Source organism: Seriola lalandi, unplaced genomic scaffold (genome assembly GCF_002814215.2).
Source record: "Seriola lalandi dorsalis isolate HSWRI2012SDOR001 ecotype SW California unplaced genomic scaffold, Sedor1 jcf7180002054672, whole genome shotgun sequence".
In the NCBI taxonomy this organism is placed as follows: Eukaryota; Metazoa; Chordata; class Actinopteri; order Carangiformes; family Carangidae; genus Seriola; species Seriola lalandi.
The window spans coordinates 1,267,987-1,295,135 of NW_019525225.1; the positions used below are offsets into that span (position 1 = coordinate 1,267,987).

General features: G+C 42.6%; 1 protein-coding gene across 2 annotated transcripts; it reads right to left on the reverse strand.

The window, feature by feature from the left end:
* Window positions 1–347: 347 nt before the first annotated feature.
* LOC111666199 (pecanex 3) lies at window positions 348–25,835 on the reverse strand. Of its 2 annotated transcripts, none has more exons than XM_087178002.1 (36): window positions 25,507–25,835; window positions 23,933–24,423; window positions 23,331–23,539; window positions 23,119–23,224; window positions 22,796–22,835; window positions 22,508–22,603; window positions 20,479–22,230; window positions 19,246–19,375; window positions 18,743–18,912; window positions 17,893–17,950; window positions 17,640–17,781; window positions 17,332–17,489; window positions 16,197–16,350; window positions 12,969–13,001; window positions 12,686–12,857; window positions 12,270–12,380; window positions 12,073–12,164; window positions 11,830–11,939; window positions 11,310–11,415; window positions 11,108–11,200; window positions 10,838–10,988; window positions 10,028–10,172; window positions 9,416–9,593; window positions 9,111–9,219; window positions 8,659–8,788; window positions 8,500–8,558; window positions 8,188–8,403; window positions 7,586–7,839; window positions 7,170–7,400; window positions 6,642–6,745; window positions 6,380–6,527; window positions 6,026–6,256; window positions 5,522–5,796; window positions 5,252–5,421; window positions 4,709–5,115; window positions 348–3,504 (listed from the first exon to the last, which is right to left on the reverse strand). In XM_087178002.1, the coding sequence occupies exons 2-36, from the start codon at window positions 24,083–24,085 to the stop codon at window positions 3,352–3,354; spliced, it is 6,846 nt and encodes a 2,281-aa protein (XP_087034128.1). In that variant the 5' UTR covers window positions 24,086–24,423; window positions 25,507–25,835; the 3' UTR covers window positions 348–3,351. The 2 variants fall into 2 exon arrangements, with proteins under 2 accessions (XP_087034128.1, XP_023277230.1); XM_023421462.2 differs by having other exon boundaries at window positions 25,467–25,835.
* Window positions 25,836–27,149: the final 1,314 nt, after the last annotated feature.

Below are 27,149 nucleotides of genomic sequence, written 5' to 3' on the forward strand. Positions count from 1 at the left end.
TTACTTTACTATGACTTTTTATACCATACTATAGTATGACATTTTTATGCCTTACAATACTTTGACTTGTTCATGCCTTAGTAAACTATGACATTTTTATGCCTTAAGAAGGCTAATGACTTGTTAGATGCCAAGTTCACTTACACGTTCTGGCTTTTTACTTGCTTTATTTAACTGATCAACAGCATACTACTGTATAATTTGATTTAGTATATAGCACTGTTGCTTTATGCCCTTCCCTTTGATAATAATATTTAAGTGTTAAATTAAGGCTTAAGACACCCTGGACCAAACAATACCAAACCAAATGGATAAGGTAAAAACGAAAATGAATGCACTCAAAACCGTTGATTTGCAAACAAAGACACAAAAACCTTTAATTTAAATAGGAGGGAAAAAAAAGAAAAAAAAAAAAAGAAAAATCACATAAAAAACTGTACAGAACATTTAACATTGACTTAAAGTTCTTAAATAAAAGACCCCCCCCCCACAAAAAAATAGCTAAAATAATAAAATGATAACAAAGTGGGATGGTGTATGATACATTTTGTGCAAAAGAAGTATTAACTGATTCTTCCCAAACTGCACATTTCAATGTGAAGAGTGCCTCTCTCCACTCAGCTCTGCCCTCTGATGGGTAAACAGTGTCCCTCCCATAAACCTCAACATAGTGTCTTCAATGTAAAAGAACACAAAATCCAATAATAATAAAATAGATTTATATTTTAAATATAAATTTGTATACGAAACATGCTGTACATAATTTCAGAGATTAAGAAATCCCTTTTTTATTGACACCCAGGTCTGTCCGTTAACTTGTGCTTTCCTCACTCCCAGCAAAGTAATAAAACAAAAAAAAAAAAACCAAGCAAAGAAAACCAAACAATATAACTCCCTGTTGCTTTGGATACAAGAATAAGAAAAGAAAAACAGAAAACAACACTGATCAGAGAGTCTGTTTTTCCTGAGTCAAGGAAGTTACAAACGTGTTTTGAGAGGGATAGTGACGCACTTTTCACCTGCCGCAGCGTCTTCACAGCCGAGACTGACTGGGCTGCCAAAAAGATTTTTCAAAAGGGGGAAAAAGCTTTGTACTGTATGTGTCCCTTGTTCAGATGTAAAGAGCTGAAAGTGGGAAAAAACAGCGCTGCAAGGACAGAAAGATGCAACAAATATGTGGCTTTAACAGCATGCAGTTTGCAGAACATACTTTAACCAAGAGAGAATAAAACGCTGTAAAGGGGGCATCTTTTGTGACGTTAGTCTGACCCAGTACTCGACGTGCTTCATAATGGTGACATTTTTTTTTACCCCCCTTTCAGTTTTCTCCCTTTTGACAAAAAGTCTTCCCACAGAATAAGTGAATTTCTTTCCCGTTATAGACCCTGAGAACGCTGGCCTCCTTTCAAGTTTCCTACAGGGGAACAACGCTTCTGAGAGATTATTTGGTGAGAAAACTAGCAGTCTTCTGATACGGCGATTAATGGTATGGCACAAGGTTACTTCAGAATCTTTAAACCACTGCAGACAACTGGGCACAAGGGGACTAAGCCCCTGGAACTGGGGAAACATTTAGGGCTGAATTTGGTTGGACTGCCAGCTTCTGTTTCGTCTTGTGTGATGTACTTCAACCCTCAATCAGTGTTTTTAGTTGCTTTTCACAGTGGTGGAACAAAGAGTGCACGAGTGGGAAAGAAACCAACCTAAAGTGACTTCTCAGGAATATTTCCAGTTCTATTACATATACAAAAAAAAAAGACAGCTATTGGTGAGATGATACAAATGTGATGACACCAAACAAATTGAGGGAGGGGTGGGGGTACAGTTGACAGAAGGCAGATTTCCAATTCGATATATCAGCACACCATATAGACAAACCCCGTTAAAGATATCTGTAAGACAATATTAATCAAATAAATATTCCACCTTTGCTTTCAGTATTTATTCAGCTTTGTTTATTTCCAACTAAAACGCTGGATTTAACTGTTTAACTGCAGTAGTAGTGGGTTATATTAGTAGTAGCAGGAGATGCAGAAGCAGTAGTATAGCAATGGGAGGGGCTGTACTGCAGGCAAAGAAAACAGAGCTCCCCACACAAAGCAGCCTGGGTCCCTGCTATTGAGAAAAGTCATAAGCTGACTGGATCTGATCAGAGAGGGCGTTATTGATCGGTCATCCAAAGAAAACAAACTCAGTGCCCCTTAAACACTGAGGAACTGGTGATTCTTCAAGTAAAGTAAAACCAAAAAGGACATTCCACTCACCAAAACAAAAAAAAGGCTTGAAGTTTCTAACACTCCCGGTTTGTGATCAACACAATTTTCACAGATTGGAATCACCCTCTGCTTGATCCTGATCCATGGACACCAGCTCTGTCCGAAGCCATCCCACATCTCTGTGTTGCTAGTCAGATTCAGGACTCGTGTCCAGGCCTAAATAGACTGTAAACTAGCGGTAAAAGCACCACATGTTGGCTGGGATGGGAGTTTTTTTTTTTTTCCCTGAAACTTGCTCCAAGACAGAACTGTTGAGTGTTGATGTTGTCAGGCACCTCTGTAGGAAACAGGCCAGAGGACAAAGATGACATTTTGGTGGGATGTGTTTTTTTTTCCTTGTTGAATATGTGTAATGTGCAGGGGAATAGATGTGGAGGCTCCAGAAATTGTTCAATATGTACTGATAAATATTATTTGACACATGACTGTAGGTCCGGTGAGGATGGGGGAAAAACAAAACAAGGCTTATCATGGTTTCCACATATCCTTCACCTGCACGTACAGCAACAAACTGATCTTTTTTTTGATTGGTGATGCAAGAAAAAAAAAAACCTGCTGGTGCAGATGTTAAGTGAGAGAAAGTCAGAGGTGATCCTCTATTCTCCAGTATAGAAAAATAAACAATCCTCAAGCAAAATATCCCTTATAATTGCACTGGCCTTTCTGGCCTGTCACTACTGTCACAACCAAAAGGTTGTCCATAGAGACACTGAGTGCCTTTGTTTGGAGAAAAAAATGTACGAGTATATCATCAGGCCTCGTGAGTCTTGATGAAAGCTGACTTTGGCTGAAATCATTTCATGATCTGACATGCATCAGCTCAGCATTCAGATGTTTAACTCCTTTGGCTGAGAAGGAGAGAGGTGATGTGTATATAACCAAACCAATCCAGTATTGCAGTGGGCCATTAGAGGATTTACGAATCGTGGTTGCACCGAGTCACTTAAACTAGGGTTGATGGAATGAGTGCTGAAGGCTGGAATGAGTCCGGTCTGGATGGGCCAAGCCCGGTTCAGATTCAACCGCGGTGTGCTTTCACTGCAGACAATGTCACTCGGGGTCTCCCAGTGCAGACTCAGCGCAGGTGCTCAAGTAAAGGCAGCTCTGTGGATTCCTCTCGGGGGGTGGGGGGGTCCCCTGCAGTTAGCAGGGTTGGATCCATCGTTTGAGTGGCTCCCAGAGGATCTTGTATTGGACTGACCTCTTGTAGGGGTGCAGGGGGAGTAGACTGTGAAAGACAAGAGATTAAAAAACATCACAATCAATTTGTCTGTGAAGACTAGAATTACCACCTCACGCTTGTTTACCTCTGCCACTCAGACTCTTTCAGGTTACAACCCTGTTCATCAAGAGTCACAAAATATCATCTATTTGTGTAAAACTTTGTCATAACTGCTGCGTGAAGTCTTGAGTTATGGCTAAAAATGAATTTTGTGAGGTCAGTGACCTTGACCTTTGACCACAACTCTGTGTGTCACACACACACACACACACACACACACACACACACACACACACACACACACACACACACACACACAGGCTTTGTCTACCCACTCAGTGGTTTTGCTTATAATTTGGCAAAGCTTTGCATAATTCTGGGCCACTTCCTGTTTGTGTTCCTCAAGTGCAAGAATGTTGAAACTATTCACTCAGTGCTCAGTTTTAGTCATGAGCAAGTTCACTGCTGTAAATAAAGCATGCAACATGAAATTGGTAGGTAAAAGATTTATAATGCTGGTTACGGTTCAGCCCTAGATTGTAGGATTCAAAATTCTGTTAATGACACATGATAATGGCATCATAGGAGTCGGCAAGAACTAATGATCATTTTCATTTTCATTATATTCACATTTCAGAGCCTGGAAGCAGATAGTTATTCAGCATTATTCTTTTAAATCGTGACTCACAACAATTAATAGATAATAAAATGGTTACTGATTAATTTTCGTTGGTTAATTAGTTGACATTGCTATTACTAATACTGTGAAGCTAGAGCTAGACAAGAGACAAAAACAGAATGGTCTCTGAATACATTTCCTGACACTAGCCAGACCATATATGTTGGATTTTCTCTTATGCAAAGGAACTCAGGGGAAAGGTGGATAGATGGATACTGATCTTAAGGAGCCAGTATATTTCATCAGAAGTGCTTGTCAGATGGTTGCATAGCTTCGGAAACCCCCTCCCTCCACAGCTTTCCAGTGTTGGATTATGGGAGAGCTGTATACAATCAGTTACATTTCTGTAACCTTCTGAAACTTCACTTGCACTTCACACTGTGATTGGCCAGCTGTGTAGCGATGAGAATGTGGCCAGACCTTGAACTCTAAGCTTTTTTTTTTTTTTAAATTGACCATTTTATTCTCCGGGCTGGACATGACCCTGAGTTTCACATGAATCAACAGTAAATATATTGACAGTCTCCTCACCTGTGTGCGTATGGTCTGTACTGTTCCTCCTTCCCCCTCCACTGCAGCTGGTCCGTTAAAGCCCTTCCTGCCTGAAAAACTCCATTTGCCAAAGTGGCACTCATAGTGTAGTCCACTGCCCTGGCTGAGGCCAGCCCGCTGGCCCGCTCTGTGCCCGGAGTTCTCCAAGAGGCTTGCCGGGCAGAAGCGCTCTGGGCCTGGTAGAGGAGGCTGAGCCACAGTGCTGCTGAAGGAGAGCTGTGAGCTAGACAGCTGCTGGCCCAGAAGCCCCTGAATGGAGGACGTACGATGCATGGATGTGAGCAGGCCTGCCTCCATCCTGCCCTCTGACTGACTGAGCAGAGCTAATGGAAGAGGTTGGGGGTGGTGAGGCCAGCTCTGGGTTGGACCTACAGGATTGTCTGTACCTGAAATGCAATAAAAGCCATTTTGTAAATATGTTTGTACCTTATTATAAGTTGTAAATAAAAAACTCTGCAGGTGTAGTTTTTGAGTGGGCAGTCCTGCAGGCTAAGGAGAGCAGTGGTTGCTTTTCGGTCTTACCCATAGAGGGCTGGACAGTGGTGATATGCGGCTGGGGAAGGCTGGAGGCTGGTGTACTCTGGGTGGTGTGAATGGCTGGGTTGGTGGAGATCGAGGTGGAGCCGCCTCCACAGTCCGAGTCTTCAATGTTTCCACCACTGTTACAGCCAGCACCACAACCTTTCTGTAACCTGCAGAGGGACGTATATTAGAATTAGGATGTTCACAGTAGCATCACTGTCCCTGAATGAGTTGTTTGTATGCACATCACATGCGGTGAAGACCATGTACCTGTCCCAGCTACTTATGAGCCAGGTGTAAATGTTGTGTGGGCTGACGGGTCCTCCCCACACAGACCGGAGCTGGCTGTGCCCCCCAGCATATGAGGTGGTGAGGGGGGACACGTAGATGGGGTAGCCAATGGGCTGGTCACATGAGGAGTTAATCATATTCCTCAGGGCCTGTTTGGCGTTTTGAATGCTGCCACGCTCTGGGTTCCGATTACGCAGGAAAACCAGCTCCTGCTGTTGCCCCGCCCACAGCCCTCGCACACACTCTCTGTTCACCTGTAGGGGGCAGCACAAAGACAGGTCAGGAGAGGAATGGAGAGGTGGAAAGGCTGAATATAAATAGCATAACCATTATCTGGGTAAGAGTGTGAAATGCACCCTGAGCTTAAAGCAGCTGAATTTCATACAAAAATAGGTTTAAATAACTAATAAACTAATGCAACAATAACCAATTAAACAAGCCATCATAACAAGACACCAAGTAATACACAGAAAGCGCTGTCACCTTGATGACTCTGAAGCTGAGGAACCTCTTGTTAAGCATGATGATCTTGTACTCATCGCTGCCGTCATCCATGATGTGGCGCAGTGCCAGCAGGGAAGGCATGTTTGCTAGAATAGCGCTGCGCCACACGGGGTCGCCTTCGTGTGATATCAACATCTTCTCCTCGTTGGCAGTGATGGCATCATACAGAACCATCGGATCCTCATACTCATCTGGAGATGTAAAGTGGTCCTGGAGGGAAACACAGATTACAGGGTTGGTCTCGGTTCAGTGACAAAAACAGTCATTATTTTAACCTCAGGGCTGTTTTTTTTTGTTTTTTTTAGTCTGAAATGCTAGAATGAGAAATGCTACCTGATGCAGTTTGAGGGACATCCGCACTCCAGGTGCCACGACTCGATTCAGCAGGTCCATATCTGCAAACACCCATTCATCCCTAGGAGACGTGATGCGAAAGTCTCCCTTGAAGAGTGCATGGAGGCCATAGAGAAACGGCTCCAGGCTGTCAAACAGAAAAACAACTATAACTCTTGCATATTGCTGGCACATATTCAGGCAGCGATGGCTGATATTAGCCATAGTATGAGATGTGGTATTATAGGCCTGGTTGTCTCACCTTGCAGACATGCTGTGGGAGGCTGTGCCCAGAGCTCTTCTTCCCAGGATACACAGCCCAAAACAGAGGTTGACAAGTGGAGAATCTCTTTCACAAGTAACCGGCTACAACACAATAGAGAAGTTAAGATAAATTAGAAAACATTGTACATTTAATGTTTTTTTCCTTGCCTATTTTTTTTTTTTTTTTAGAATGTATTTTATTTTATGCATAATGAAGATAAACCGCCCCACCCCCCCAAATGCTAAGCATGAAAATGGATGATACTAGCTGTCCAATCAGTTAATTGCAGGGGTGAAAAGTTTCATGTAGAGAGAATCCCATCTTTTCAAGATTTCCACTTATTTGTCTTCAGTTTCACAACGTTGATACTAATTCCTTGATTTACAGATTGTTTTAATTTTATGTTTGGATAAATGAGGGTAGACTACATTTGATTACAGCTCTGCCACGCACAAGAATGTGGATAGCTAGTAGAGGAAAAAAAGACAATAACTAGTGGGATCCAAGTGTTGGAGAGTGTCTAACCGTTTGACGCCTGCTGTTGCAATACTGAATCCAGTCCAGGTAAATCATGCAGAATGAGGAGGGAGTAATGCCAGAGGCCCTGTGGTCATAGTCCTCATCGATGTTCAGGTTGAAGGTGGGGTCGCTGTCTACGTAGTTAAGCCCGAGACAAGGCCGCAGAGCCTCCTGAATCGTCTCATTAGTCAGCCATTCTTCCAGCTTAGAAGATCTACTCACATAGTAGATGATGCTCTGTTCCAGGGAACAAACACATGATCCAAATTATTTCTGTACACATACAGAAAAGTCAGCTAAAATATTCCTGAGTTTTCAGCAACTAAAAAAAAAAAGAGACACATGTCATCATGTCAAGTGTTAGCAGAAATCATGATTTAGGAACAGAGAGCAAAAAAGAACTCCTTTGATCAACAGCTTACCTTGACATAGTATGTGATGAGGATTTTCCGAAGGTCAAATACTTGCAACATGGAGGCTGCGTTGTTGTCGCTGATGCTGTAGCCCTCTAGTACGTATTTGGTAGCGGCCACCTCCCAGGCCAGCCAGCGCTGTCCAAAGGCAGCATTGAATGACAACATGTGGGGCAGGTGACCAGGTTCACAACAGCAGCATCCCTCGTCCTCCTCCACCCCCTCTGTGATGGCCTCTACCTCCCTCTGCTGACAGTAGGTACCTGGACAGATGTGAAACAGATGAGGATCAGCTGCCCAAACACTTCCCTGTATATAGTTGCTTAATTTGTCACAGATTGGTACTTAAAGTAAAATGTACAATTACCATGAATTGAAATAATTTTGATTATAATTTTACTGGACTGGAAATTCAAGACTACAAGAATAAACATAACATCAAAATAACTAATCTTAAAATAATTCTGATTTGATCATTTTACATTATGAAGCAATGTTTTACTGTCAAGTGACAACAAAGTAAAATGACAAAACACTCAAATACTCAATTGACATGTTCAAACCAGCAGATAAATACAAAACTGTCAGGCCCATCATCCCCTGCTGCTAACCTCTGAACTCTAGACCCCTCAGTTGGAACGTGACAAGGCCATTGCCGATCTCGATGATGTGCACCAGAGCATTGAGGTAGTCCGACGCGAGGATGAAGCAGTCGCCTGTGCTGTAGTTGCCCCAGCGGCCGAGCAGCAGGTCTCCACACAGGCTGTGCTGCAGAGAGCGCGTCAGGTGCTCGTAGAAAATTGAATTCAGATTGTTGTCATCAGCACCTTTAAGAAAAGAAGGGACCGTCACCATAACTAAAGAACAACAAAAAATGAGTCAAATACAGATGATTAGATGGTGAAAGAACATTATGGCATTACCTGGGTTACGGTCTAACTGAGTGGCAAGTCTGGTGTTAGAATGATCGACCCGCTTGGTGCTGCGAACATGTCAAACCACCATTAGACGTCAATGAAATACTTAATATTTGGATTGTATGAACTGTAGTGTCACAAATTTTTTTTTTATCAAAAACATACTTGTAGTCACGCTCCCAGAATTTTACAGGTCTGGTGTATGAGGTGACAAACACAGCACTGCCTAGGACAGGATTGAGAGGGGTAGAAAATATGGCAGAGAAGATAGCCTGGACAAAAAGCACAGCAGAGTCTGAAGTAACATGAGTTAAGGACATGTCATCAACAAAACTGCAAGGGGTGAAATGTCTTTCATAATATCTAAGTCTAGTCCAGGTGACTGGAAAAGAACATACGATGCATAGGAGAAGAACAAAATAACTGATACATCATGTACAATAATGCAATTTAACACAATAATCACACAACAAACAGTAGGTTATAATGTTTAGTGTATGTTGAAACTGTGGCAGATTTTGAAGCTATACTTTGCGCTGGTGCTGTATTAGATTGTATTATACTTTAAAGTGGAAACTTATGTATCATTACTGTCACAAAATTAAACAAACGGATACGGGGCACAGCAAAGGGTTGAGCAAAGGCGTGGAAGGCTGATCCCCAGGTGATCTGCCAGGGGGCGATGTAAGTCAGCACAAAGCGAAGCTTGTACAACAGGTCCCACATCTGAGAATTCAAAGGACAAATCAAAATATCACAAAAAAAACTATGTCACCAGCTTCATACAACTACAGAGATACAACAGAGATTAACATACACATGTCCACTGTGGATAACAAATGGCTTCTGAAGTAGAATGAAGTGAAATTAATTAATATTATTCATGACCAAAATTCAAAGCTGATATTGCGTATGTTCTAACCTTGCTGAAGAGAATGGACATGAAGTAGTAGTCGATAAGGAAGGTTTCCGAGAAGTGTGGGTAGTCAAAGTGGAAGAAGAGTGTGGTGAAGCACAGTGTGACGTACTGCTGTGACGGGGCACAGAAGGACGAACGCAGCAGTTTCATGCCTGCTACTGAGATGAAGAAAGCTCGGCTGCTGGAGGCATCGAGAAAGACAGAGAGAGAATCAGTGTCGCATATTGACATACACGGCTAAAACCATACATTAAGGAATGACATGAGATCTCCAAACCCAGACGTGACCTGCTTGTGCTACAGTTTAACTGAAAAATGTATTCACCTTTACATAGACTACTGTACAGACTGGCTGGTTTACGGATTGAAGAGGAGAAAAAAAAAAAAAAAAAAAAAAGGGAAATGAGTGAGGAAATATATTTTCTGTATCTTGTGCTACTGAGCACACCCTGCAGAAAGCAATACACCTGGGGGTGGTTCAGCATGTCTATAAATTTTATGTTCTACATTTCCAACACACACAGCTAACAATACATATCCCCAGGGAGCAGAGATGGAGAACAGCGTAATGTATGGATGTGAAATAGTTTGGAGACAGAATGAGGAAAGGCTTACTGGATGTCCAGCTCTTTGTGGTTCTGGCCCACAGTTCGAGCTTCTGTCGTTAGGGAGTTAAGCACCACAGCAGGGTAGATGAAATACTTCTCCACACACTGAAGCCACGCATACAGCTTCTCAAACCACATCAACTGAGCAGCATCTGGGGCAAACAGAAAGAAAAACAATCTTACACACTTGTTGAGAAAATCCAAACTCTGGCTTTCCCCTTAAAGCTTTTCACCGCTGTGAAATAAATCTGGCAGAAAATTATTTAAACTGAAAAAAAAGTAGAAAAGATGTTTATACAATGGGTGGTATGGTGTACTATTTCTGACACCCCTAACTCTTATCAAATACTGGAAATGGATCTGCTCAGGATGATATGTGATGCCTGGAGGGGAGATACAGGAGGGCGCAGGCTGTACCATCATGTACGCAGTGTGAAGTTATTTCATACTGCCAAAACAGCCTTAAGATAAAATAAATAAAGTTGTACTGTAACTGTTTCAGTTTTTATTCAGCTACTTCAGTAATAATATTTATTGATTCTAGGTCTCAGTGGTACCCAGTATCAGGGATATCTCCAAATAGGCAGCTATTTAATTGTTAAAAAATAATTACACGGTTTGGTGCTGTTGCACTCTGTACAGCTCCCCAAGATATGTTTGAGGTTTAACTAGTGAGCACTACTTCAACTACAGTAGTTTCACTTACTCTATGCAGCTTTTTCCAGCGGGGATAAAGCTGCATGGAAGTTTTCTTCTTACTTCCATGCGCATGTTTCTGTGCATGTGAGTGAAGATAAAAGAGCAATCAGACACTCACCTCGGACCTCAAACTGACTGTACTCTCTGGAGCGGAGCACAGGGTGAGCCAGGCAGAACCATGGCAGCTGTTTGCGGAGCTGTGGCAGGAGATAGTGTGTAATGAAGCCTACAACTCCGGCCAGGATGTACAGGACAAAGCTAAGAGCAGGCTGTGAATTGAAAGAAAAAAAAGAGGAAATTTAGCATGAAAGGTCTATGGTCATTTGTCACTGACACCCTGTGAACAATGCGGTGTAATAATAGGATCAAAAACTCTGTTCCAACTAACTTGTAGAGCGATGAAAACTGTGCTGGCACTGATGGCAAAGGTAATCACAGCCATGAGGGGACACATGACAAGGTCTGAATGAAGAATCTCTTTCTACAAAGAGAAAGTGAGAAGGTGCAAGAGTATGACTTTAAAATTAAAGACACTATGAAATCAAAGTGAAATTGTCAGTCTGCACAGGCAAGTGAAGGGTGATCTTTACCACAGAGTTACGCAGCTTCTCAGGAAGAGGGTCCTTGATCTCCACAGGGGGTTCTTCTGGTGTTCGGTTCTCCAGCTCAGGGAATAATTTAGACCGGACGAGTGACCTGATGTAAGTGGCAAAAAAATCCCCCCCAAAAAAAACCCGCACAAAAAGAACCATGAGAACTAAAGCAAAAAGTTAAGGACTGACATCACAGGCAGCATAATGAAAGCAGTATATCAGTAGCACAGCAGCAGCAGCAGCATCAGTCTTCCATCAATGTCAATACACTTGATGCATTAAGGCACACTTCTGTGTGTAGGCCACTTGTGTTTTGTCGGTGCTCTGAATCCAAAACAGTCTCTTTAGTTATGCATGTAAAACGGAAGAAAACAGACTTGAAGTCATAGACAGCAGACAGACACGCACGCACGCGCACGCACACACACACACACACACACACACACACACACACAGAGAGCATTCATCTTCAATAACTTCTAAGACCACGATTGACAATGTCAGTCACTATACTAACCACAGGATGGTAGGATCACTGCTTTGGCGGCTGAGGTGGTAGGATAAGGCCAGGAGGAGGCCACAGAACACGGAGAACAGTACTGGCACATGGGCATCCCCCCACGGTGCCTGATGAAAGCAACAAAACAAAACAATATCAAATTGAGGGCAGTCCATATCATTTCTGACTCTGATCAGAAGCTCATAAAAAGAAACCCCAAAGCACCCCTTCTTTAATGTCCAGTGTCTCTGTTCCACTTACGTTGATAGCACCGAGGCAAAATCCGTACAGCAGAGCAGCCACCAACACGCTGCGTATAAGGCTGAACAGAGATGAGAGGGGGCTGGTAGTGGCTGAGGAAAGAGACACGGAGAGAAAATCAGGGAGAACCTAAACACAAGTCCTCAATGATGTGCAGTGTTTAAACTACCAGACTGTTTGCATTGACATGTTCTTACCAGTTCCACCAAAAATGTGCATGTCAATCTGCTCCAGCAGACACATCACAAACGTATTGACCTGAGGTAGCAACCCAAACAGGAAAATGACTGGGAAACACAAGGCAAACACTGTTGGACAAAAGAGAAAAAAATATTTAAAAAAAATGTGAGGAAAGAATTGAATGGTGGACATACACCCACAACCACAACAACTGAACATTTCTAAATTTTGTGAAACATTAGAATTTTCTATCTGCTAAAACTCTCCAAGTTTAAAACCATTAATCAAGCCAATACACAATGCAGTGATTTATAGCTATTCTCTAACTATATTACTACTCCAATATAAAAATATGTTGACAGGTGCTTAGTGTGAGTGGTGACCTGAAAACCTGGTACAATGCTGATGTAAGGAGCCATGTATAAAAACTAACCAATGAGCATATCCCTGACACAAAGCAGGAAGTGTGCAGAGAAGAAGGTGACACCATAGAGGGAGAAGGGTTGCAGGCTTCCAGAGCGCCCAGATAGGTCAAAGATCCAGATCATCACACAGCACAAGCAGAAGTAGACCGGCCGACTGTACACAATGATCCAGTTGTGGCCCTTTCAAATAACAGACAAAAAGACGCAGTCGAAAAACTCACATGAGAAATGCCTTGTTTTGGATTAAGTTTTGAGAATATTTTAGCATATAAAGATGTAACCAGTACTCACATGCATGGGAGAAGCTGCATCTGGTTGTACACTCTGAAACAAAGAGGGCGGGACTTTAAGCTTCACAGGTTTCACATACATTTTGCATGAAAACAAAAACTTATGAGAAGCAAAATTGACAGGCGGCCTGCCTTAAGACATCCCAAACACAAGATAATTTGATAGTTGTATTGTACATTATAAACAATAGAGAAGATATGTTAAACTCTTTAAAGCTAGGCAGACGCTGTCTTGATTAAGCCTGATTTTTTAACCCAAATCAATCACCCCAAGCTAATTTTAGAATTGAGCAGAATTTCCACCAGATCGGTTTTAGTTTCATGTTCACGTTGACGGGGGTGTCACAGAACCTGATTAACTGCCAGAACAATCAACAATCAGCTGTTGAATGAAATATATGGCATGTCCGAAATTTTGGTCAGCTCTCCTGCAGTTTGAGCAAGTCTGCACAAAGATTTCCCACATGTCTGCTGTTAAATGATCCGTTATAAAACAAAAAAGCTGGTCTTAATATTACTGGAGCAGTGTTTTACATCTTGTGGCTGCTGTAGTTTTCAGAGGCTGTGCTGTCATACAAATAAAATGGAACTTCACAGCAAAATAGACTGACAACATTGACTTCAGACATCTTCACAGCCATTGGTGAGTCTATTTTGCTTTTTTTCTTCTTGCTTTCCATTCAAAGTAGAATTGCACAAAGTAGCACTGTCTTTCTCTTTTTTATCGAGGTTTTGCAGGATGCAGACATCTTGTTCAAATAAAACATAATTGTTATTGTCATTGCTCAAAACCAAAATTGATTGGGTGTTCTTTGTTCAGCTCAGAGTGAGTGCCCTTGTCATGACTGGTCAATCAAACTGTACAGTGTGAGTGTGGAAGTTTTGTGATTTGGTTGTGCAGAAAAGTGTGATTGAAACGTGCATTAGTATTTCTACTCCAAAACAGATGAATTACTGGCACTGAAATTAGAACTGAGCCAAACCATCTCCCTCTTTTTTGTTTGAATTGAATGCGCTCCCTCTGCTCCTGTAGACACTCACTAATAACTTACTTCCACTTACATCCTCAGAACTAGGGGGGACCTAAACCTAAACTCACATAGACAACTTGAGGGACAAATTAAGGAAGAAGGTTGGCTCTCTGTTTAGGAGCAGGTCCTGTCTCCCACTGTGTAGTAGGAAAAGGATTGTGGAGGCAATCTTTCTCTCTTTTTGTAGTGGATTATGGAGATGTTATTTATAGACATGCTCCCATTTCCAACCTTAAACATCTGGATGCTGCCTATCACTCAACTCTCCGATTTATCACTAATGATCCATATGGCACCCATCATTGTGTCTTGTAGCAGAAGGAGGGCTGGCCCTCCCTCTCTATCAGGCAAGATTAACATTATTAATTGACATGCTGATACTGATAGGCGAATTCAAAAATGTGGTTTGAAGTTCCTATTTCATCCTTTCTAAACCGCCAGATGCTGTGCTTTAAGCATTAGATCTTCCGTCTCACGTATGCGCAGGTTGAGTATTTAATATCAACAATGTCTCCGGTGACCCCAGATGACCCGAGAGAGGGTATATCTGCCAGTGTCATCAGGGAATCAGTTCCTTTACATCTTCTCGCTTCTTACTGCGGTGCTTGTATGGCCAGATGATGCCATGATCGTTGCCCCTCTCGTCTTGGCCTTGAGCACCTGAGGGAGGGCCTCTCCAAGCTCCCTTGCATGGATTGCAGCTTTATGCCCCAGGCATTATGGACCACCAGGCTGGCGGAGGTGGAGCAGTTGCTCGGTGAGGAGCGTCTCCCCTCCGCAGAACAGTTGCTTCCAGCTCAACCTATCTATCGCAGGCATAAACGGGTTGAGGCGGCCGTGGCTGCCCCTCCTGGAAAAGGGCTAAAACTGAAAAAGGTAAGCTCTCTTCTCAGGTGGAGCAGCTATCAGTGGAGCTGGCCCAGATGAAGTCTGTTCTCCTGACCCTGTGTCCTGCTTTCAGATGGAGGATTTGGAGACACCTGCTCCGCCCTTGCCTGAGTTGCTCCCTGTGGAAGATGTCTCCACAGAGCTGTGCCCCTTCCTGGCAGGCTGAGGGGCACTATGACTGCCCGCCAAGGCCTCTCCCTGCCAATGCCATCATCTTACAATATCTTCAGAATTCAAGAATCATCCAGGACCCAGCAAAGGCTTTAGCTCTGAACCAGGATTTTTAATGATATTAACATGCTAGAGCTACAGGCGATGTATTTGCCAGGGCAGAAGAACCAGGCTGCAGACTTCCCGTCAGGAGGACCCGAACCAGTACTAAACACTTATATGGAGGCAGTCAGAAAGACTATTGATAGCCCCAGAGCACCTTCCATGCGTTTACAAGTCGGGGTGAGGACCCAGTGCATTGCACTGTACTTATAATTATGGAGTTTCTGCAGTCCCTCCTAGATGATGGTCATTCTCCCTCTACATTGAGGGTATATGTGGCTGCTCTGTGTTTGTTATGATGGCCCCAAACGAGGTTGCACTCTTTCCATTCAGCTCCTGTCCCATTGGGTTGTAGATGTGATCGTTAATGCATATAAGGTGAATAATCATAATAATAAGTGTCACTCTACCAGGAGTGTATCCACGTCATGGGCAGCCCTGAGAGGGGTACCCCCTAGAGGTCATATGTGCTGCTGCCGCGTGGGCTTCACTGAGCACATTCTCTAGATTCTACAAGGTAAATGTGGCCACCCCACGTCCTCTGGGCATCGAACTTCTGCCACGTTCCTCTGCGTCTGCGCTGTAAGGTACAGTATGTACTCAGGATTCTTCTTGACATTGTTGGTACTGGTCATCCAGTGCTTAAAGCACCGTCTCTTGCGGTCATCCATTTATCCATCCATTCATAGAACCTTAGTTACATTTGTAAATTTTGTTTTACTGAATTGGGAAGTTACTGTTTTACATAAGCTATTTAAAAAAAAAATGTATTACTTATGAGCGTATAATTTGTCATCTTGTGTGTCTTGTATATTTGAATGCATACTTAAATGCATTTAAACATACACTCTGGTTGTTGCTTATATAAATACATGTCTGAATGTATCTTTAAATCACTGAAATTTTGTTTTTAATATTTCTGGCATTTATTTATTTTCTGTACTCAGGTCTTATTTGTAAATGAGATCTTGATCAGAGTGTGACTACCTGATTAAATAAAGAAAATGTGCAAATAAAGAAATATAGAGGTTATGTACCTTCAGTAAGGAGTACTGGCAGCTAGCAATGACCAGGCAGAACTGGAAGACCCAGATGTCCCTGAAAAATCCCTGGAGCAGCAGTAGGAACCCCAGGAAGGCCACCAGACTGGCCAGCACCACAGCAAACACATTTTCTCCCACTCGCCGGTTCCTGGCAACAGAATTCAGAGAAATCAATATTCAAACAACTTAACCGTGTTGTTTGCCCTCTGTATACACACCATGCTACTTCATAAAAGGCAATTAACATGAACTGAAAACTACTGGGACATGTATGTTTTAAAACACCTTGATTAAAATAAGCCATTATAATGTTGGGGCGCAGACGCATGGCAGTAAAGGGACTACACTATCATACTCTAATGCATCCTGTAGGAGAAAATTTTCTATTTACAGGAGTAATCAGTATCATAATCATGTTTATGTTTTAGGCTTTTTCCCTGTGAGTGTTTAGGCTTGGAGCAGCCTCAAGCAGATATAATCCCCAAGGTAACACTGAGGAGTAAACCACTGTCACTCAAAGTGTCTTCTTGTACGGTGAAAATATATAAAAAGTATCTTTTATTTATTAGATGGTGTTAAAACTGACTGAGATTACAACCATAGAAAAGAATTATGTTTTGTTTCCATTTATGAGTAGAAAGAGAAAATCGTCATCACTGAGATACAGAGCTCAGGATGTAGACTTAGAATATTATCTGTTGTTATCTCTCATCTTCAAGGGCTTCCAACCAACAATTGTGTCTCATCACAGATAACCACAATAACATCAGTGATCAGCTGTATGTAGACAGAAGCACTGTGGTTTCAACTGCTCTCTGAAGTCAAAACCAATATACAAATGGTTGTGCATCACCATGTGCCTGGTTTGGGTTCCGAACAGTCTGCATCTGTTTCACAGAAAATAACTGGCTTTGCTCATACTTTTTATTTATTTGTAATATCAGGAGGACATTCACAACAGATACACTTTCTTTCTTCACCTGTTTTTTTTCCCAAATTCTTCTCATGCACTATTCTTTGTATATTAGTCATCAGTCACAGAAAACTAAGTACAAAATGCTTTGCTTTATTTTGAATAACAAGTTAGAAAAGATTATCATCCTTTCTCTACTCCTACAGTTTGTCTTACCTGTCCAATAAGGCCAGAAGAGCCAATCGATCATATCGAACCCTCAGCCACTTCCCAGGCAGCACCCAAAAGCGATAGTATTGTTTGGGTTTGGCTTTCTCCTCAATCATCAGAGTGTTTTCCTGGGACTCTTGTAGAGACTCGTGATCCAGCTCAAACTACAGATGAGGTGATAAATATGTGTTGAATTCAGAAGTGGAAACTACAGGCACATCTGATGCTTTCCTTTTGAGGCAGAGAGCCCAGACTTATTTATATGACAGTCTACCTTAGATAATTTGCCACATTAAACAAGAAAGACTGCTAACCTCGGGCATTTCCAGAGGCACCCTGCGCACCTGCATGCCCTGTAAAACCACAGGTCTGGGCTGGAGCATGGACAGGACTGGTGCCCCTTCTTGGACCTCAGTGGAGGTGAAGCTTGAGGACTGAGACTGCCTCTCTCGTTCCCTGCAAGCATGATATTTTATGGCTTTAATTGTACCCTTTAGTCATGGCTTTTTAACAGCAAATACATCTTATATTCTTGAAAAAAGGAAATAAAAAAACTTAATAACTTACTGAACTGGGTCCTCATAACCGCCTCCAGCAGGTCCAAACGTGTAGGACCTCTTCACTCCTGTTACACAACAGAAAGAAGACTGGAATGCAGTAGTTTCAACAGGGAATAACCTGGCTGCTATATTATATAGCCAATCTCCCATCAGATAACTCTCATGCTTCAGAGACGCTATGGAAATCTTTAGGGGACGTAAATACACCTGACTGTCACAGCTACGTTTTACGACAGATGTGGGTGAATGTTGATTTTTTGGTATGGGCATAGTTGATGTCTTAGTACCTGACAAGTTGTGAGGGTTACTAAATGCCACCTCTTCCCTGCCTGGCTGGCATGGTTTAGTGCCCTTTCTCTGCGGCGGAATGATGCACCTATGCCGCTGTTATCAGAGTATCTCAGGCGGTCAGTAAAGCACGCGTTATAGGAATGAAATTGAAAACAGACGGAGAAACAAGTCTGAAGCCAACCGACCCTGTGACGTCACAGGTTATAGCACTGCAAGATGCCGGCGCACTTGCTACTAAAAATATAATGGGGCTTCTTTTTTCTTTTATATGTGTTTGTTGTTATGTACTTGTTGATTAGAGTGGAAATCAGTTTAGTAAATCATGTTAACTTGAGTGACTGCTTCATATCCATGTTAAAAGACATTTAGGGAAATATACTTGTTCTCTTGCCTCGAGTTAGTTAGTTAAATATTTCAATATAAATTATTCTATATTTAACTGATAGACATGAAGAAAATGTTGTTGAGAATATTAACTTTATGACAATCTCATTTTCTCTCAAGATGAAAGAAAGTAAGTACATTTCCCAAAATGGTGACCTACTCCTTTAAAGCCAATGACTCACCACTCTCATCATAGAAATAGTGCACTGCTCCCTCTGATGTGTCGTCGAAGGTGGAGGCCTCGTGGATGCCACTACGGGGCAGTAGGAGCGAGGAAGCAAACTGTAAGGCTGAAGGAAGTGTGCGAGTCCGTGAATGAGAGGATGTCCGAGCCCGCTGGAGGTCCTGTAGGCTACAGCAACAAAAAGAAAAAAACAAACAAACAATGTATTGACTAACATTGTTTAACATGAGCTCAATGAGTCCTGCTGAAGGCTGGCATGTCCCCTGAGTGGTAATTTCAGGTAATTAATCTGTTATCATTCATTTCTCCCAAAGTTGCTGGGAATATTATATGTGAACTCCCCACAGTAGAATTTTTTTTATTAGGGATTCTAATTCTTACGTTCATCATGCCGACAGCTTTGACTAATGCACACTTGGTAGAGACTGAAAAAATATTAAAAGGCACAGTTGAGGCAACGCATCAACTACAACCTTCACCCAGGTTTTCTTTTCAACTAACCTTGGAGGGGATCCCATGGTGGACGGGGGCGGTGTAGGGTTGCTCCCAGCATTGTGTCTCCTGCGGATGGCCTGGGTCCTCTTTACACTGCTGACTGAGTCGTGTTTGCCCCCATCCTCTGGAGCCATGGCTGTAGAAGGGTTATCAGTTACATCAATGCACCGGTTTACATTACAGTGTCAGTGTACACACAACAAGGTACCATTTGCATTAAAAATGGACACCAATATCTAACATTAGCCTATTACTGGATTTTCCATTTGCCATTGTAACATCTGCATTTAGTATTGTATTTATGTGGTTATCCAAACCAGACATATACCCATACCCAGAATTACTTACTGATGAGACATATCATATCACAAAAAGAACAAAGCTTAACTAACAATCAAACTGTTTCCTCTGCATTTATCCAGGCATGGAAATCCTAACTGAATCCAGCAGGAATTAAATTATTACACACTGCAGGAAACCTATAAAATTTTCATCACACGATTTAATGTTTTTGTAAAGTTATTATATTTGTCTATTTGAGTAATATTTTCTTCATCTTGAAATCTGTTTTCCATTCATTTCATGGTTTGTAAACTACAAGGCAGTCACAAATATATCAGTAGTCAGTACTGATCTGCAGTCAGTATTTGAGAGGTTTAGTTGCGCATTAGTGACTCAGATTTACTTTGAAAGGATACTGACTGTAAATCGCACTCAAACATTCAAACAACTAAATTTGTTCAGAGGCAAGGTCTGTGTCAGGCAGCAGATCTCATCCAATAACTTTACACTTTCACTACTCTCTTTCTTTAATTTCTTAATTTATGTTAAATTACAAAAAAAACTATTTTTGAAAGTTGTATATGTTTTTTCAAATGTATGTCTTTCAACTTTTGTAATTTTGCCAACTTATGACATAATCACCATCTAACCCTTTATATTTTTCATAATAATGCTGACATTTTACAAGGGTATGTTGGAAATGTAGAGGCAGTGCAATTCAAAATATTTTTCTATTATGATCAATAAATTATTTCAAGTCAACAATATGAGCCACATTTTTATCTGTGGATGCCTTACAATGTGGCTCCTTATCTGAGACTCTCCATGCCGGCTATTGTTCTTAACATACTGAAAACACTGCTCCATTCCAAGATTGTGCCTTCACCATCACCAAAAACTAGAGCGGAATCTCTCAAAACACTAAACTCTAATCCACTGATTATAACACCAACTCACCTCCTCCCACAGCTCCCTCTTCAACCAGCTCTCCTGCCCTCCAGCCCATCTGGTTGCCAGTCCAAGAGCCTCCGAGAGAGTCCAGCCGATGATGATGAGTTCCAGGGAAGCTATCAGTATGAATAGTGCGGGCTTCCAGATCAGACTTAGAGATGGTGAGAGTTCGAGGTGCAGGGGTGGAGGTGGAGGGCATTGTAAGCAGAGTAGAAGGCAGAGCTGCCGTGTTGCTCTGGCCTCCACCTGCCCCATCCATACTTAGCACTCTTGCATGAGTCTTGGCACTAGCTGTGCTAGAAGATCGCTGAGCAGCACGAGCATGAGAGGGGCCAGCAGTTTCAGGTAAATCCCCTTCCCTTGGAGTGGGCAGTTGAGCAGCAGGGGGGAGTGGGGATGTAATGCCAGTGTTAGCGAGGTCCGGGGAGTAGCAGGAGGTAGAGGAACTCGAGTCATCATCATCGTCGTCATCATCATCGTCCGAGCTGTATCGTCGCTGGGAGCCCAGACTAGAACCAGCGCTCATGTCACTGCCATCGTCCTCGTCGCTGGAATCCTCAAACAGACTTTCACTGTATGCCTTGGCACCCAGCCGGTTGCGCACTGGGATGTAATCTCTGTGTTGTCTGTGATTGTGATGACGCCTGTAAGAGCCACAGTCGAAACTACTGCTTCCTGCCCCGGCTCGCCTTCGTGGAGCTTTCCTTCGGCCTGGCCTGTGCCCCACACTACTGCCGCTGGCCCGCAGCAGCTTTAAGTCTTTAGGGCGCACTACCTGCTGGGCTTGCAGAGCAGGCTGGTCAGACAGTAAGAAGGGTGTAGAGGATATGGGCAAAGCAGGCTCGGAACACACAAGACCCAGGGCCAGCCCTGAGGGCACTGAATTGGCCTGCCGAGGCGGGGGTAGAGGAGGAACTGAGACATTTCTGTCTAAATCACAAACCTCTGAGTGGCCACTACTTGAAGGAGAAGAGTTCTGGAGAGGAGGGGGCTGTGCAATATCAGAGAGTACAGGGGGCAAATCCTCTCCTTCGACAAGTGTCCTGTCCAGCCCCTGGCTAAGTGAGAACTCTTTGGAAGGGGAACGCAGTAACACGCTGTCTGACAGGTTATCTGTATCACTGCCACCCTGTCCTGTCAGATCCTCCGTGGGCTCAGGGAAGTTAGAGCCTAGCGCTTTTGCTGAGGCAGACAACTGTCCATCTGCAGGCCGTGGCTGGCTGAACGAAGGGCTTTCCAGCTGAGTAGAATCAGTTTTTTCACTGCGGTAACTGCTAACAGTGCTCAGCGTCTCACGGTCTGTGGTGGCTCCACCTGCACTGAAACAGCTGTCCGTGGAACCTGCAGCTAGCGCCACTCCGCTACGGCTGCCTGGGTGCTCAGTCCCAGGTGCAAACACCACGGGATCAAGGCCCAAACCCAGGAGATTTTCACTCAACTCCTCACTTAAGCTGCTCTTTATTAGTGGACTAAGGGGAGTATCCCCCAGGCTCTCAGATTCAGCGGAGGGGCCAAGGGGAGAATAAGCCCCCAACCCATTGTTCTCAAGACTCCGTTGAGACAGTTGTTCTGGTAACTCCTCAACTTCCTGCAACTGTTCTTTCTCGCCTCCGTCTTCTTGACTGGAGGGTGAAGGGGGGATAGACAAGCAGTCTCCTGGTTCTCCAAATCCAGTCGACAATCCAGATGCTCCCATGAGACCTGGGAAATCTCCTCCCAGACCAGCGGCAAAGCAGGACTGGACGACACTGGGAGCTCCTGCCAAAATCAAATTGAAAAGCGCTTTGTAAGATTGTAACACAGAGGTTTGGAATTCTGCTTCTCTGCACCCACAGCTGTTTTTATTCCTTTATCTTATTTTTTATCTTATTATAGATTTGGACGCATGCAATACCATTCATCCCAATGGACAGGATTAAGAGTCATGCCTACAATGGAGTGAGAGTACTGGGTCCCTATTTTCATACAGGCAGGATTAGACACTGTTCAGTTTGCATGATGCTTGTTTCTGGTCACTGATTAGTAGCAGACTTACTAATAGTATCCTGGGAACTCTGGCGTAGGATCTCACGGTGAGCTGATGTAACAATCACATTGTTGCTTCCCTGTTCCCGCAATAGCTCTTTGATATCTGGGGTAAAAGGAAAGAAGCCACACAAAAAGCAACACTGCATATTTAACTCAGAGTGACCTGATGCACAAATATAATTGTGTAAGGACAGTGTACAGCAAGACTTAAGATTATACATTACATACCACGGTTAAAAATAAACATCTGTCAATTCTGATAGGCAGTATGGTACCACAGAATTCAGGTACTTACCCTTAGTGCCCCCTGAATCCTCCAGCTGGGGCAAGAACTCCTGAAGAATAAGGACAATAAAACAATAAAAAAAAAAAAAAGAACAAAATACATAGTTGGGTTAGTTAAAATGGCTAACCCACATCAATATATATATATATAGATATATATATATATATACTGTATATATAAACAGGCACATTACAACATTTGGCTCTAATGAAAACCTTAGCCCAGCAAATTGGCAGGGGAACTCATTAAACATTTTCTAACAAGTAGAACAGCAGAAATGATGAGGAGAAAAAAAAGGACTGCATGCTACTGTAAAATGCAGCAAGCCTCACCGACACCTGGTTCAATCCAAACAGGGAGTGCTGTGAGCTACAGCGCACTGGGGGTGTTGAGTTGACCTTCCGAAACACAGTCATCTCTACACCAACATGACTATCCCTGTGAAGAAGTTACACAAAGAGAAAATTAAAAGGACAGCGGATGCGGTTCACAGCATTGTGATTTTCACATTTTCTCCAAAATTAGTCACAAAACAACTTCTTACCTGTGCTGATTCCCATCGTGGACACCTGAACCTTCATCTCCTTCTTCTGTCCTTGGGGCTTCAGCTGTGAGTGAGGCCTGCTTCTTCTCTATAATCTCCCCAAGGTCGAACATAGCATGAAGCCTGTAGTTCACCACCTTAATGGCTGTGAAAAAGACTGCCACAACAGCAGAGTAGAGACCTGCAACCACCAGGCTTGCAGGAAGAGCCTGAGAGGGAGTGAAAAACACAATGACAGCAACTGAGACTAAGTACAAAAATGAGATAATGAAATCCAGCTCAAGGAATGCGTGCCAGGAATGATTTGATAATGGCTGTAAATTCCAAAAAAGGTATCAAACTAAACACAGTATTATGTACTTAACAGAATGAAAGCAAATACCCATTGCTCGTTTCAACAGGAAAGTTTACAGTCCACTGTACTCTTAAGTAATTTCTTAATAAAGATGGTAGAAATGAGATATGCACCACATTTAAACAATTTTTAAAAAAAGCAATTCTGCAAGGTAACATTTAGAAAAATTAGTTTATAGGGATTCATGCTGAATTTGGTGGTTCTTTTATTTATCATTTATCATAACCTCTTGTGAAAACATGCTTACCATGTACAACAGAAAGGGGAAGGCCAGAAGAAATATCCAAAGGTAGAGGTGGAAGCAGTTGGAGAATGTGCTCTGATGGGGGTCCACATACCAGCCTCCTGTCAGTGAAGCCCACACACCCTGCCGCAATATCTGAAGAGCTTGGGAACCCATCTCCACCTTCAGGTTCAACCAAAAGCTGAAATGCGTCCTCCTCCTAGGCTGTAGCTCAAAAAACTGTTCAGCAGTTGGAGCCACAGTATTTTGTGTCTATGATAGCACTTCCATTGGGGATGGCAGGTTAACCAAGACTGTATCATCAAGGACAATAGTTCTGTGTCTTGGATATGTATACTTCAGTTGAGGTCGAGAATCCTTGCATATTCTTGTGCCAGTATGTGCTCCCTCCCTGCACCGACGTTGCCACACTCTAGCCTAATCCTTGTTGGGTAATCAGGAGAGTGACTTTTTGGCACATTGGTAACCCACTGAATGTATGAAAAAACATTCATCTGTAAGAAAGACCAAAACTGGTTTGTTTCCTTATATGAAACATATTTCAAACATTGCATTCAGTGGGGGAAAATGAATGCTAGGCAATAACCCATTTGTGAAATTACACTGAAAATCACATAATAAGTTTTACTGTTGTAGCAGAAATCTGTCAGCTTCCCACATGCACATATCAGTTGTGAAGATCGGCACCTTAGAGTGTCTTTCTAGTCACTTTAAGTACTTCCTTAAATCCACATAATGAATACAGTTTCCTCTTAATTCAATCCAGTTGGTCTTGAATACGTTTAGCAAAGGATGACAAGATAACGTTTGTGCGAGTCAAACATTAAACTTGATAATTTACCATTCAAAACTTACAGATTACATCACAGTAATAATCAATTGACCAGTTACTAAGGTGAGTAGTAGAATATTTTTAACTGATCACTATAAGGAAAGGTGAGACTGACATAAGCTGACACTGGCACGCACTACAGTGATTAAAATGACCGTAGCGTTCGTCAGTAGATGTTTTCTAACCAAAGCAAAGCAATAGAGAAGCTAAACAACATAGTTTATAAGTTTTTGCAGATTTCACATAGGATGACAGCGCTTAAAACACCATATTTTTATGTCCAGGCCAGTGCTGTGCCAGCTAGATTAAGTTTTCTGACTGACATTAGCAAGCTAACACACACTTTAGCCTAGCTTACGAATATACCTGTGCCTTCCCGATCGGTTAAATACGACCTGCTTAACCACTAGCGCCTTAATCACCTCGGTGAATATGAAATATTATCGATAGCAGCAGTACACCACTGCAAACAGGCTGACAAACGTTAATCATCATTAGATTGCTTGAAGCTAGTCACCGGCTAATGCTAGGCCGCATATATCAGCATTTCAGCCTGGGTAATGTCCCTGTCGTTAGCACTGTGACTAACACCAGCCTACAACAACAAGTTAGCTTAACCGCTGGTTGCTAGGTGAGCGTTAGTTTAGTTTGTCACTGGCTAATGTTAGCTTAGGTTAGCTTGATAGAATTCACAATTGTGCTCACAGTAAAATGTTTTCCACATTTGGATGCCAGCATCGCTTACAATTAGCATTAGCTGTCCAGCTTGCCTCATATCCTCCTTCCGCATCCAGTCCTTGCAAAAAAAATCTCAGAGCTTTCCTTCTCAGGATGCTAGCGAGCAAGGCAACCGCCTGAGCAAAAACTAGAGCTTCACTTTCTGCTGGCGCTGGCTAACTTATCATTGTTTTCAGACAGTCCCTCATCCTCTTTGGCATCAGAGGTTGCCGGACATGTAGCGGAAGCGGAGGTCCTCTCTCATGATGAACGACAGCTGTTTCTTGGCACAAACGGTGCCTATGTGAAAATGTTCCAACAAGCTAGCTGACTGAGCAGCTAGCGCTAGCTAACAAGTAGTTGACACACACACGCACCACACACACGCACGCACGCACGCACACACGCACAGAGCGCGATTAAGCGAGTGAGCGATTCCCATGGCGATGATTGGCCGTATGTACTGACGTCATGGGGAGGGTATTTTTCTCTTTAATTTCAAAATTATCAATCATATCTACAGTTCTGTGCAAAAGATTTAGTCACTAAAAGTAAAGTAAGAATGATTTGAAAAAAAAAAAACATGGCTGGTTTTAATTGATAATCTAACTTGATACAAAGTGCAGTAAACTGAAAAAAAACTTAAATCAAGTCAATGTTTGGCGTGGCCACCCTTTGCTAGTAAAACAGCACCAGTTCTCCTCACTTGCACACTGCATCTTGGAGTACTTGGAGAACAGTTCTTCTATGGGATTTAGGCGATCTCAGTGTCTTCTTTCTCTTCATGTAAATCCAGACAGACTCCATGATGATGAAATCAGGGCTCTATGGGAGCCAGACAATCTGTTGCAGGCTGGGGTAAAGGTCATGCGTCAAGATCTGAGGAGAAGCCATGAAACCCATTGATGTTCTAATGAATTAGTTAGAAAACATGTATGTAAATCTACAGTATTGGTATTCCTGAATGTCCAGGAAATATAGAAATTATTTAGATTGAAAGCAACCTTTAGAGGCTCTGACATAAAAAATGTACACACACAATTTTAGCTTAGACATAACAGTGTGTTTTAATGTGTAATAACCTTGAACCTAAAGTATATTTTACAAATAGTAGTGTTTAGACATACATACATTGTGTGTTGAAATATGAGGGCACCTATAGGGCAAGTACTTACAGTATGAAGAAAACATTGCTTGGATGTTAGTAGTACAGGGGTTGGTCAGAATGGATATGACATGGTGGTTGTCATCAGGGCTTCTCTTGTCATAGCTGTTTTGTTGAATTAGACTTGTGACATCTCAGCAATGATCAGCAGTGGCTTGTCGTATCCCGTAGCCACCCTCCTTGATACCCAATGTCAGCACAGATCAGACCTCAATGACACCAGACCTGTACTGACACCACACCTCACCGAGCCCACAGGATTATTCTTCATCACTCTCAGCACAAACGGGGTAATAGGTCACGTGACCCCGCTGGATTGGGATACAACCTCTGTAATTTCTTGTCTTTTGTGATTAACCTCTTCTGCTATCATAGTAAAATTGATGACTGCTTCAGTGACAGCAACTGTAGCCTGTACATTGGGCGTTCATTTTCTCTCCATCCTACAGTTCCTTATGTTCTCAGCAGGGGGTAGTCAAACAACACAAACCATGTTGCTGTTGACA

What these genes read in the sequence shown, in the direction of transcription:
- LOC111666199 (XM_087178002.1), bottom strand. Translation starts at nt 24,085, where the DNA reads ATGGGTTCCCAAGCTCTTCAGATATTGCGGCAGGGTGTGTGGGCTTCA. An exon ending in TCATCACATACTATGTCAAG is followed by an intron (nt 7,401 to 7,585) that starts GTAAGCTGTTGA and finishes TCCCTGGAACAG; the next exon opens with AGCATCATCTACTATGTGAG. An exon ending in TACAGACCATACGCACACAG is followed by an intron (nt 3,505 to 4,708) that starts GTGAGGAGACTG and finishes TGTCTTTCACAG; the next exon opens with TCTACTCCCCCTGCACCCCT.